Here is a 14,231-nt window from a genome sequence, read left to right as displayed (position 1 = left end):
ACACAAGACACTGACGATGGTGGAGCTCGAGCCGAGCTTTTAGGCTGGATTAAAAGATAGCTAATCGGATTAACAGATCAGATCAACATGAAGCATGCATTTAACTAATAGGCCTGTAGGTTATAGGAGGCGTGATTTGCTCTGAAAACCTACAGTGTGCCATTTTGCACCCGGGTTAATCACCAGGTGCTTAAATTCAGGACATTAAATATGCCAATAATTTTGACTGACAAACCAACCATAAGGCGTGTAACATGTAACTTTACATCATACACAGGCTACAAATTCATTTCCGAACCGTGCAGAAATAATAAAGAATTATTAATAGTAACCAAGCCGCTGCGCGCGTCACTGACCGGGATCCACTTCGGGATCTCTTTTTTTATCAGCGTCTGTTTTGCTTTCTAACTGATCACCCGGGTCATCTCATTTTAACCCCATTGTATAAACATCAGTTTGGTTTAACCAGCTTTGATATCAGAGTCTGTGAAACATTTAAACTCAAAGACAAACGCACAAGAACACAGAGAGAGAGAGAGAGAGAGAGAGAGAGAGAGAGAGAGAGACGCAGCAGTGCGCGCGGATCGGACACTACAGGCACGTACAGAGATCAACACTGTCCATGGACAATGTTTAACAATAATTTATCAGTAAAAGAAGAAACAAGACACAAACACACGAATCTAACCATCTACATAAAGTCCACTCATCATGAGAGTGATTTATTCTCACTGATACCCAAAGACGAAAAAGCCCCGTGTTTGGACAGAGGCGAATACACACACTGGCACAAATCCTCCAAATCATCCGCATGTTTTCTCTCCAAGATCAGATCATTATTGCTGTGTCTTACCTTCGTATACAGGGGCCATCGGTGCAAGGGTTTCTGCTATTCATGGCAAAAATGTGAAGAGATGCTTCAGTTCAGAACTCAGTAAAAAATCTGCCATCTTGAGCCGCTGACAGAATCGCCGTCTCCAACATTACTGAGCCAGTTCATCGGGGGAAAGAAAAGAACAGAGAGAGAGAGAGAGAGAGAGAGAGAGAGAGAGAGAGAGAGAGAGAGAGAGAGAGAGGATATATCACATCCACAACTGCAATTGTGTAGCCGGATTTCAGAAGAATTGGTCCTTGCAACTTGGCCTGACACGGATGAGATGAGAGCAGTCGGTGAGGCTCCGAGACTGAGCCGGATTGCAGGTTGCGGCTTCAGCGTGCACTGGGCATGTCTGCGGAGCGCCTGCAAAAGTTGCAATGGTGAGAGAATCGGAGCGAAACGAGTTGAGCCGAGCCTGAGAGCTAATCAAACACCTATGCAATCGATCTGACGGCCTCCTGCCTCCTAAAACAGCTTTACACATGTTGCATGCAGAAATCTCTTAACACATCCAACACTGTTTGCATGTCCATTAACCCCTTTATCTAAGAAATGCGACATCCTCGGTTATTTATTTTAAAGCATATTATTCACTAGTCTAATTATAAATCAATACATACTCCAAGCAGATTGATGTAAAATAATAACAAAAACAGCAGAAATAATAATAGAATAATAATAGAATAATAGATATAGGATATCGATATTATATAGATTATGTAGATAGCAAGACAGCAAGCCAAAAGACCTCTTCTAAAAAAAAAATAAATAAAAAAAAACAACAACAACAACAACAACAAAAAAACCCTGACACTGTGGGTGTTAAATAACAGTTTATTCTTGCAAAACATTTTATCATCAATCATGGAAAGTTTGGTTAAGGATCTATATACTTTAAATCTGTTTATTATTAGTGATAGATTTTGTTACTATAGACTGCACCAACTAATAATAAATATAAAACAATTAAAATATTATACTATTTTAGTTGCTGTTGCTATAATAATAATAATAATAATAATAATAATAATAATAATAATAATAACAATTAAAATATTATACTAGTTTAATGGCTGTTGCTATAATAATAACAATAATAATAAAAATTATTATTGTTATTATTATTATTATTATTATTATTATTATTATTATTATGCTTGTCCGTTTTTGTCTACACATTTTAACTTAAACAATGGGATTTATATTTTTATTTCATGCCAACAAACTACTATTTACATGACATGCTGTTAAAGGAAACATCAGAAACTGTTGTTGTGTTACAATACAAGTACAAAGCTTCCTAACTGTAGACTTTTGCCTTACATCCACAAAAACTACATTACCCAGAAGCACCTTGTTGTCAACAAACACTACTGCGCGCTAGTAAAGACAGAGGTAAGCGTTCTGCAGCCTTAGTCGTATAAACTGGTGTCATTTATCCTTATATAGGGTAATAATTTATAATGTAATCCCTTACTATTGAGTAATCCCTTACTATTGAGAAACACTAATTATTCAACAGTAAAGTCTCACTTCCGGTAATAGTCCTGAGACCTTTCCTAGACATAACGTGCGCATGTCAGATTGGGAAATTTTAATGTATAGAGATTTGTTTTTAAACAATAAATACTGCTTTAAATCCTACAAGTGCAGTTTATAGACTACAACCACAGGCTCCCGTCACACAACCTAGGTCTTTAGTAGGCTATTCTTTTACAGTCCTTTACCTATAGGGTGTAGAAATAGTTGTGTATTCATTAGGAGTTTTATTCTATAGTTGTGTATTCATTAGTGAGTTTTATTCTATAGTTGTGTATTCATTAGTGAGTTTTATTCTATAGTTGTGTATTCATTAGGAGTTTAATTCTATAGTTGTGTATTCATTAGGAGTTTTATTCTATAGTTGTGTATTCATTAGGAGTTTAATTCTATAGTTGTGTATTCATTAGGAGTTTTATTCTATAGTTGTGTATTCATTAGGAGTTTTATTCTATAGTTGTGTATTTATTAGGAAGTTTTATTCTACAGTTGTGTATTCATTAGGAGTTTTATTCTATAGTTGTGTATTCATTAGTGAGTATTATTCTATAGTTGTGTATTCATTAGGAAGTTTTATTCTATAGTTGTGTATTCATTAGTGAGTATTATTCTATAGTTGTGTATTCATTAGGAGTTTAATTCTATAGTTATGTATTGATTAGTTAGTTTTATTCTATAGTTGTGTATTCATTAGTGAGTTTCATTCTATAGTTGTGTATTCATTATTTAGTTTTATTCTACAGTTGTGTATTCGTTAGGAGTTTTATTCTATAGTTATGTATTTATTAGTGAGTTATTCTATAGTTGTGTATTCATTAGGGAGTTTTATTCTATAGTTGTGTATTCATTAGGGAGTTTTATTCTACAGTTGTGTATTGATTAGTGAGTTTTATTCTATAGTTGTGTATTCATTAGGAGTTTTATTCTATAGTTGTGTATTCATTAGTGAGTTTTATTCTATAGTTGTGTATTCATTAGGAGTTTAATTCTATAGTTGTGTATTCATTAGGAGTTTAATTCTATAGTTGTGTATTCATTAGGAGATTTATTCTATAGTTGTGTAATTATTAGTGAGTTTTATTCTATAGTTGTGTATTCATTAGTGAGTTTTATTCTATAGTTGTGTATTCATTAGGGAGTTTTATTCTACAGTTGTGTATTGATTAGTGAGTTTTATTCTATAGGCTGCAGAACGCTTACCTCTGTCTTTACTAGCACGCAGTAGTGTTTGTTGACAACAAGGTGCTTCTGGGTAATGTAGTTTTTGTGGATGTAAGGCAAAAGTCTACAGTTAGGAAGCTTTGTACTTGTATTGTAACACAACAACAGTTTCTGATGTTTCCTTTAACAGCATGTCATGTAAATAGTAGTTTGTTGGCATGAAATAAAAATATAAATCCCATTGTTTAAGTTACAATGTGTAGACAAAAACGGACAAGTATAAGATAAATAAATAATAATAATAATAATAATAATAATTATTATTATTATTATTATTATTATTATTATTATAATAGCAACAGCAATAAAACACGTATAACCTTATACTTGCTTTATATTAATTAATTAAGTAGTCAATTAGTCACTTAATTAATTAATTGATTAATTATAATACTATTTATTATTATTATTGCTACTACTGTTGTTCAGTTTCTCAGTTTCGATTTTTATTATCAAAATACGAATCCCTAATTTAGGTAAATTGAAAGAAACAATAGATAAGTGCTTACTTACTGAAAAAGTGTACTAGTAATAACTTTTGTATTGTTTCTTCCTTCCTTCCTTCCTTTAGACAGTAAATAAGTTAGCTGTAGTCACAAATATTCTCACACTGTGGCCGCATGTTTGCTCGATATGTTTTTATTTATTCATTTCTTTTATTGATTTGACTTTTTTTTGGTCAGAGATATAACCAGAGAATTTTGCACTGACGACATTGTTGCTCTTTATTTACCAATTTGCTAGCAGACAGAGATGTAATTAAACAAATCGTTTTAGTAATGAAGAGTCAATGAGAGATGATGCACATCTGTAATCTGATTCCTTTCTCGGTCATTCTGTGAAAATCCAGCGGCGTCATTGGCGCTCATGATCCAGACATGACTTATAGAAAGCAGATTAATCCAACTGGGCATGTACTGTCTACTCTATGGGAGCTTGTATTGACCAGAGATTCAGGACAGCACTATTTAGCTGATAAACTTGTTTTTGTAAACTAAAGATTCGAGTTTCACAGAAAGCATCTAATTTGATACCGTTGGCTTTCAGACCTCCAAATGTAGTTTGTCTATAAATCCCAGACAAACACAGAAGTTACCTACAATCTGCCTGGTCCTGTACCCATGAAGAGCTTGATAAGATGATCACTTTAATCAGACATATAGACAGTAGTAGTAAGACTTAATTTTATTTGTTTCTTTGTTTATTGTTGTTGTTTCCTATGATTCTGTCTAGGCTTCAACTACTCTGGACATTTAAGGGCCCGACCCCTCTTGTGGCATTACGAGTTATTTCAAAAATATCTATGATTTATGATGGAAACACAAAAATCAATCTATGAAATAAATTCTTCAAAGAACCTCGTGCTTCATCTTCATACACAATAATTCATACCTCATTGATCAGAAGTTGCTGATTAAATTTCTATAACTGTAGTCTATAGTACCAACCCTGTGATAGGGTTCTATTTCAGTTACTAAAGCAACCTGTAGATATTTATAAACATGTTACTTTAATTCATGCAGTAATAAAATCCATTCAGAACACAGTATTAGGCTGAATAACACCTAATCAATAATCCCTGAATAAAACTCCCTTATGAATAAACAACTATAGAATAAAAGTCCATAATGAATACACAACTATAGAATAAAAGTCCTAATGAATATATAACTATAGAATAAAAGTCACTAATGAATACACAACTGTAGAATAAAACTCACTAATGAATACACAACTGTAGAATAAAACTCACTAATGAATACACAACTATAGAATAAATCTCACTAATGAATACACAACTGTAGAATAATACTCCTAATGAATACACAACTATAGAATAAAACTCACTAATGAATACACAACTATAGAATAAAACTCCTAATGAATACACAACTATAGAATAAAACTCACTAATGAATACACAACTATAGAATAAAACTAACTAATGAATACACAACTATAGAATAAAACTCCTAATGAATACACAACTATAGAATAAAACTCACTAATGAATACACAACTATAGAATAAAACTCTTAATGAATACACAACTATAGAATAATACTCACTAATGAATACACAACTATAGAATAAAACTCACTAATGAATACACAACTATAGAATAAAACTCACTAATGAATACACAACTATAAAATAAAACTCCTAATGAATACACAACTATAGAATAAAACTCACTAATGAATACACAACTATAGAATAAAACTAACTAATGAATACACAACTATAGAATAATACTCTCTAAAGAATACACAACTATAGAATAAAACTCACTAATGAATACACAACTATACAATAATACTCACTAATGAATACACAACTATACAATAATACTCACTAATGAATACGCAACTATATAATAAAACTCCCTAGTGTTAGTGACTATTATTCTATAGTTGTATAGCACTATTAGTATAGTTGTATAGCACTATTAGTATAGTTGTATAGCACTATTATTATGGAGTAAGCTAATGCTTTGTAGGATTCAGCACTGAAGTGCTCTATAGTGCTGCTGTTCAGTGTTTTGACTGGATTTCATTACTGCAACTGCGATTTGACTGCATGAATGAAAGTGACATGTTTATAAACGCCTATAGGTTGCATTAGTAAACTCTGAAATTATTTTAACCAAAATGCAGCTAGTCTTTTTGTCTTTGTTTACAACCTCGCATGGATGGAACAAATAAAATAACAGTGCTATGAAACTGGATTAAACAAATCACAGTCCGCTGGGTGTAATTTCATTGGTACACCATGAAATTATTTCCAGACGTTTTGCAGATGTCAGAAGTGCTGAAACGTCAACATTATTACCAGTCTAGTCTTAGTGGAGACAGATCTACTCCAAACTGCTTTAAAGGTGAAAGAGACATGCAACACATCAGTCCCTGATTGAAAAAATAAATAAATAAATAAATAAATAATAATAGGCTGTAATTTTTGCTAGTAAATACATAACGCGATAAAAATCCGGGCCTATCAGAGTCTTACACTGATGCATGCTTAGATAGCGTTTTGATTTATCAATAGGATTTATTGTAGATTAGCTACATGAACGTAAAATCTGACCAGAAAATTCTGTAAAATAAAGTCTTTTTAAATGCACCATTCTTTTGATACATTACTGACGTATATTTTGGTTAAGCTTTACACCCCAGCTGAAAAGAATATGTGTGAAGTGTAATAGAAATAAACTAGCTATGGCGCGAGACTGCAGGGCGAATCCTAAATGGCTCCCACTTCCCCTTTACTGTGCACTAGCTGAAGTGTGGAAGTCGTCACATTTTCCCTGTCTACTGCACGTGTGTAGGGAACTGCAGTTTATTTGGTCTGACGATCACGTTTATTACGATGCAGAAACGCGCATGCCCAGATTTGGGTTCTATGGGGTTCTCTTTAGGTGCTCCTATCATATAAAGTTCATTTAAAGTCAAAGGTCTGAGCAATCTACTAGATTGAATATGGGATGTGGGAGCTCAGTGGTTAAGGTGTTGGACCACTGATTGGAAGGTCAGGGGTTCGAATCCCAGGTCCACCAATCTACCACTGCTGGACCCCTTAGCAAGGCCCTTAACCCTCAATTGCTCAGTTGTATAAATTTAAATAAATTGTATGTCACTCTGGAAAAGGGTGTCTCCTAAATAACAGAAATATGAATGAATAGATATTTTAAATAGTGTTAAATACATATTTGTATAGATAGATATTTGTTCATAGGACAGTATATAAAATATTTTTAATGCCAATTCATAAATGCATTGCTGAATCTAAATGTATTTTTTAAGGTTAGCCTTCTAACCTTTCATCATTGTCGGGGTCAGTTTCTAATCACAGCACCACTGTTAGCTGGATCTTTCTGGGTGGCGGGTTGTTTCTCAACCCAACAGTGCCACTAAGGTGATTAAAAACCCCAGCAACACTGATAAAGATGATAATGATGTGAATATCATACCATTCATTCATCACAGTCACTAGATCTGAACCCAGATTAAGTATATAATTATATAAATACAGTCCTTAGTTAAAATACTAAGGGAATGCCGTTCATTTTTCCAGTATAGTTCCAGAGACTGTTATAATCTGTGCCAAGGAGCAAAGACGCTTTCCTTTAAGCTTGCGGTGCCCGACCACCTAGCTAAGACACTTAATGCTGTTTTTTCTTTAATTAGTCTCTCATCTGTATGTATCTGTAAGTAGTTTCCTATATCCGGGGTGTGGTGTGTGGGGTGTCTGTAAAACCAAGCTAGATGTGTTGTGCTAAAGTATTGTGCTATTATTAAAACACACTACTTCATCCAGATGTTTCTTTGAAGTTTCATTCGTTTCATTCGCATAAATCTTTACTGTGCAACACCATCCCTTGGCTTGCTGTGAAAAATCTAATTAAACCATAAAACTACACTTTTATCTCCACTCTCAAAATTGTGCTTCTTAAGATTGTTGAGGTTGTCTGTGTACAGCCATATAAAGTGTAAAACTTCAGAATGGATTCATGAAGACTGAAATCAGATGGAGCTCTTGCATGATAGTATTTTAAGGCAGTCTCTTATCAGTTACACTACACCCTCATGAGAACTTGGGTCATCATAGGAGAACATTTTTACAGCCTGCAATAGCCCGATGCTACAAGATACAGATATCAAATTTAAAGAAGAAAAAACACCCAACAGCATAGTGTATGTCTCAGGAGGATAAGAACAAGCTGAAGAAGTGCCAGGAACCATAATTTAATTATGCAACTTGGTAACCACAACACTCTCCTTCAGTAATATTATATACTGTATTATTCTGATGGAGGTTTACATGTTGAATACTTTCTTTGTACTGAGGCATGTGTTCATGCGGGCTTATTATAATGATACTTTATCGGTTTATTTCCGTCATCATAAGTTTATTTATGGATGTGTTGCTGAACTTGTTTAACCTTGTTCTCAGTTCTGAACATGAATCTAGGGCTATAGCTTACTCTGCTTTCTCAAATCTAAACATTTCCAAATTTGCTCAGTAATCAGTGTGAAATCTGTTTGTCTTTCTATTTTAATGGTGCTATAACTATTCCAGACGTTAGAAACTTCTCCAAATTATGTGCCTTAGAATGTGGGCTGTTTACAGTAGATTTGTGGATATTGAGTGAATTTATTACATTAATAAGTGGGAATGCAACAAATGTCAACAAATGCTTAATATCTCTGTTTCACTATACGCAAAGTATTTGCCCTTTGGATAGTATTGCTTGTGTTGTGACTTGCATTTTCCTCTGTTTAACCATTAACAGTTTGGTATAACCCCTAGAAAAGTAAGTGAAGGGGTAATAAACATTGATCAGATCTGTTTACTGTCTAAATACAATCTAAAAGCATTTGTGGAGTTTGTGCATGTGGGTAAGTCCAACGTGGTTTTCACTTATGTCAGACATTATCAATCTGTAGTTCATTTTGGTTAATATTTGTTTATTACTGCAGATATTTTCAGGGTTGTGTATTAAACATGTTCATGTATTTGGCCACAGATACACTGATAATGTTTGGAGCTGAGCCATGTGGATTCTCTGTGTCTGTCTGCCTTTTCCTTCTCTTCTTGGTTCTTCTGTACTGGTGAGTTAAGTTACTCACTCAATTATAGTAACACTAAATTTCCATTTCCATTTCATTTCCAATTGTAACTTGTTTGAAGTTTAAATGTATGGTTTAGTTAACTCCATCAGAGAGTCACCTGGTTTTTCATTCACAGGTAGCAGGTTTCTAAAGGCCCTAACATCTTGTTATGTGTAGTGCTATGAGGTTTGCTGATGATTCACACTGAATATGAATACAGGCTTCACTCACTGAAACCTGTTTTAACCTGTTCATGCATAAATTATAAAACTTTTTATTAAAATGAATTATTTACCTTGATGTAGAAAAAATGATTACAGATACCATTTCTCCTGCATTAATTATATAGTTTAGGTCTAAAGTTATATATTATATAATAAGTTACTATAACGTATGATTTCATTTGTATAATCAATCTACAATCTTTTAATTTTGATTAGACCTTTTTGTTTTAGACATTTTAGGTAGAAATCCCTGAGTTGTGCTGTATGTCACCATAACCATGTTGGATTGAGAGGAGCAACACTTGTATAATAAAAATGAAGACAATCAGTGTATAGACTAATATTAAATTGTAGTGGCTGGGAGGTGATTTATATCTTGTTCCAAAAACAGTCCTGAACTAATGGCGTATGAGTCTGGGCAGCATTTCCGAAGGGGTTATGGTTACAGTGATGCATGGATGCTGCAGTGGGAAATGATTTCAGTAAACTTCTAGAGCTGCCCAATAAGCTATGCATTTATCTTAGGCATAATTTCAACTTCAGTAATGAGCTTGTAATAGTCTGCCATATAGTAAAACTGACCAGCAGGATCTCTAGAAGCGAGAGCTTCCCACTGTGTTATTTCGTATGACTGTCCTGTGCCAATGGTATTAAAATAATTGTAAGATTCATAAACAAGTAATTATAGCTTGCAAATTCAAACAAAGTGAATAAAACAAGACTTATTTGGAGGAAAATATTTTTTTATACTTAGTAGATTTTAAGACTTAATTCACTTTGAACCAATTTTGCAATTTGATTTATTACTTTTGGTTCATATGTTACACACCAAAGATGTTGCTGTAGTGCCGAGTTAATGGAATGGAATAATTTGAAATCAAGATTTAATCATTTTGGTCTGGTGCATGTTGTGACTAGTTTCAGCATGTTTCATTGCTAGTTTAATGCTCATTTTACAAAAATCAGTAAAATGAGTCAGTAAAATGTCATCTTCTGAATCTCTGTGTCAGAAACATCTTACATTTTTGAGTTTTACGGTGTTCTTGGAGCTTTGTATTATGTTTTTATGAAGTTCAGCTCTTTATTATGGGCTTCAGATGTTTCTGTTCCAGCATTTTGCATCCCTGCACCCATTCGGTCATTCAGAACAAGTAAATTCCTGTCTGCTGGCAAAAGCACAGATACTATTCACATTGGACTAAAGGAGGTTAGTTATGTAAAGGCCTGTTATGCTGTCATCTTACAAATGAAGATTTATATCAGTGGATGAAACCCTCCCGCATGAGGACATCCATGACTCTGAGGTTAAAAAATAGACAGGATGTAGGATAGGCAGTGTTGATGGGCTTTTCTGGCACGCCTCCAGAGCAGAAATAAGCCACATGAGAGGATTAGTCTCTGGATTTGAAACTTTGTGGCACTGTAAAATCAGAGCCTGGTGTCATTGAAACTGTTCTTGTCAAACATGCCATGCACTTATAAACTACAAACCACACGGGCTAATGAAATGGATGAAAATGTTCTGAGTGGAAAAGGAGCTGGATCGGCTCCATGACGGAATGAAGCAACCGCAAGCTCCCTTTATGTCTGCAGTGATCAAATGAGTTGATTTTACCACTGATGTAGGTTGCTGTTGTGGTTCATGATAGAAGTAGCGCAGACAGGACCAATCTCCCTAATCATATGTGAATTTAATATGTGTGAAACAGGGATGAGCCTCAGCTGAACCGTCTCCAGTTACTGGCTAGTAAAATGGTGTAGGTGTTGTAATTTCATGTCTATACACATACAGCCAACATCCTTCTTGTGTGTGTATGTGTGTGTTTTATTGCAGTTGTCATACCAGATGAGATAATGAAGCTTTTAAATTCTCAGAAGGAAAAAAAAAATCATCTTCTTCCTGTTGCTTGGGCAATGACACATTTTTTTACCTGTAAGGGGGAAATAGCACACCTTTAAAATGATTTAAGGTACATAATTTAAAGTAAAAATCCACCAAACATCCTGTATATACGAACAGCTTAATCTTCATGGCACCCGGGATTTATTTAACAATTATATTTTACCTTCTTTCATCATTTTTTTCACTTTAGTTATCAGTTTCTTACAATGCCATGCGACTACCTGCTGATAGTGTTGCCAGTAGGAATCAGCCCCTGCTTCATTTCTGCTTAAACAGAACAAAGCATCAGCATTTATTTAATCTTTTAGTGTGTCCAGCTCTCTATCTGTATATTCTGTTCAAACAGAAATTGTTTAAAACATTCATGCTAATAAGTTGTCATGCTATTGAAATGACGAGCAATGTCATTGTGCATATTACCTCTTTGATGGTTAACTAGGTGAGCTGAGTGTCTGCTATTACTATAGTTTAGTATAAGCATATTAATTTGTGTTTAAGGGTGGAGTTCTCCTGTTATGCACAACTGTTCAACCTAAAAATACCTCTATAATGACACTTTAAAGGTGCAACACATACACCTTCCTGGGTAAAAGACAGATGCTATACACACTAAAGGTACTGCAATTGTACCTTTGAGAAAAAGGAAAAACTACAGTAGAGATTAATATTCTATTTAAGAATGATGCATGGCTGGAGGAACAGAATCTATGTAAGAACATATGGTCTATTTGATTAAAAAAAAAGCTCTAAAATATCATCAACTCATCCGAAGCACTGATATGATAAGATATAATTTAGTTGATTTGGCTCGGCTGAGGAATGTGCTTTAAAGCCAACTGGGCTAAATGTGGGTTAATATGAGGCAATCAGACAGCACTCATGCTGGATCTCTGTATAATCTTGGCTGTGTCGTTTCCTGTGTTGCTCGCTAGTTTCCATGCTGCTGTGGTGGTTTTATGAGGTTCAAAGTAGAGCGTATTTTTCTTGCAGTTAAGGACTACTTTCCAGTGAGATGTGAGAAGTAGGTATACTTTAATAAGCAAGATAAGGTTCTTTAATTTCTAAGTGGATTTGAAGTGATATGGCGGAGAGGATGACTTCACACAGTTCTGTTAATAAAATGTGAGAATGTGACACTGAGCCCATCTGTTTGTCTAATCAGCTGTTTCAACAGCTCGTGATGCTACCAAAGGCCACAAACTCTCTATGTATTTTTCATTCTTTTCCACCATGTCTCAGTATTTCTCCTGTTCTTCAATCAGTTCAGGTTAAGTTACATTCCTCATTGGTTTGCGATGCACCCTGTCTCCTGAGATGAAATCTTTCCTCCATTGTGTTTAGGAACGTCAAGCATTAAGATGATTATTCACATAGTGATGCAGATATACACCCAACCTACAAGACTATAGTATTCACAGCTATGTTAACTGTGATTAATATAGTTTCAGTGTCCTCCTGTGTGCTAACACGTACTGCCACGACACGCCAGGACTCCACGTCAGTCTGTGGACAGCTGACTCTGCAGCCCAGCAGTTATGTGGCCAGATTGACTTTCTTTGTCTTTGGAGCTGTTATTGCTTAATTGAGGGCTCTTGGACAGCACATCCATCACAGATGTTAATCATATGAAGGGCTCACACCTCCCTGAGAAACCCGCTACCTTCAGCCCTTTCCGTAGCAATAGCCTGATAATAGAACTAATATTGTAATCTACTCTAATTTATCTGAGATCCACCCTGCACTGTAAATGAGCTCCCAGCTGGATGTGCCAGGTTGATACTGTAGACAGCACTGTTAATGGGGACTAGAGTGCCATCATACAGCAAAAAGCCCAGTTGTCTTCACACCTCCTGTGCTGCTGATGAGCTCAATTTGAACATGCTGTTGACTGAATCTCAAATTGCAAGTAGAAAATGCAGCAGGTGAAAATCAGCATTACTGGGTGACCCGCTTTGGCAAGATTGAAAGCAGATTTTATCCTGTTCAGCTTTGAGGACATTTTTACTTACTGTATTTTGATCATATTTGATGGAAAAAAATAACCCCATCATGACAGCTAGGATGGGAAAATGGAAAAAAAAAAGCCACAAGAAAAATAACACATTCCTGACTCGTAATTGAATGGGGATTTATTCTAGTCATTTTTGTGATGATTGTGATTTCTACAGTATTAACTATAAGCTATTTCGGATTTTAAATTTTGATTTTCTACATTTGAGAATTTCACTCAATTACCTTACGTAAAATGTTATAATGATATCGGTTTGACCTTTTGTCTAAAACCATTAAAGCGTGTTTATACACTCACAGGCCATTTATTAGGAACACCTGTATGTCTGCACATTTATTCAAATATCCAAGTATTAAATCATGTGACACTGGAAGAAGTAACTAAATACATGCAAATAGAGGTCAAGATCTGTTAATATTCAAAATATGATTTCAGTGGCATTGACCTTGGCATGGTTGTTGGTGCCAGGTTGGCTGGTTGGAGTATTTAGAAACTGCTGATCTCCTGGGATTTTCATACACAACAGTCTCTTGAGTTTACACAGAAACAAAAACATCCAGTGAGCAACAGTGCTGCAGGTGGAAATACCTTGTTTATAGGAAAGGTCAAAGGAGGATGGTCAGATTGGTTGGAGCTGACAGGTAGGATACAGTAACTCAAGTAACTCGCTCTTCACATCTGAGGTGAGCAGAAAAGCATGTATTAATGCACCACATGTTGAAGACCACAATGGACTACAGGAAATGTGCACACGTTTACCAAAATTGGAGAGATAAAGATCAGAAAATCTTTGGCTGGTCTTTTGTATTCAGATAATCTCAAATAAATGTAATGTTCAATATAT

General features: G+C 34.8%; 2 protein-coding genes across 5 annotated transcripts in view; one reads left to right on the top strand and one right to left on the bottom strand.

Annotated features, from left to right (window-relative positions):
- Positions 1-1,264, bottom strand: part of hipk2 (homeodomain interacting protein kinase 2) — an 85,101-nt gene extending 83,837 nt beyond the window's left edge. For both annotated transcript variants that reach the window (XM_060878090.1, XM_060878091.1), the window contains exon 1: positions 854-1,264. In XM_060878090.1, coding sequence (XP_060734073.1) covers positions 854-872 — 19 coding nt within the window. In that variant the 5' untranslated portion in view covers positions 873-1,264. The remainder of the gene's footprint in view (positions 1-853) is intronic.
- Positions 1,265-2,235: 971 nt separating this feature from the next.
- Positions 2,236-14,231, top strand: part of tbxas1 (thromboxane A synthase 1 (platelet)) — a 64,485-nt gene continuing 52,489 nt past the window's right edge. The window contains exons 1-2 of one of the 3 annotated variants that reach the window (XM_060878089.1): positions 2,236-2,272; positions 9,165-9,249. In XM_060878089.1, the coding sequence (XP_060734072.1) occupies positions 9,176-9,249 (74 nt within the window). In that variant the 5' untranslated portion in view covers positions 2,236-2,272; positions 9,165-9,175. Of the gene's footprint in view, positions 2,273-7,529; positions 8,399-8,887; positions 9,037-9,164; positions 9,250-14,231 lie in introns of those variants that run through there. The other 2 variants (XM_060878087.1, XM_060878088.1) reach the window with 2 other exon arrangements.

This window comes from Tachysurus vachellii, chromosome 9, assembly GCF_030014155.1.
Source record: "Tachysurus vachellii isolate PV-2020 chromosome 9, HZAU_Pvac_v1, whole genome shotgun sequence".
NCBI classification, from domain to species: Eukaryota; Metazoa; Chordata; class Actinopteri; order Siluriformes; family Bagridae; genus Tachysurus; species Tachysurus vachellii.
This window is presented reverse-complemented; position numbering and strand designations above follow the sequence as displayed.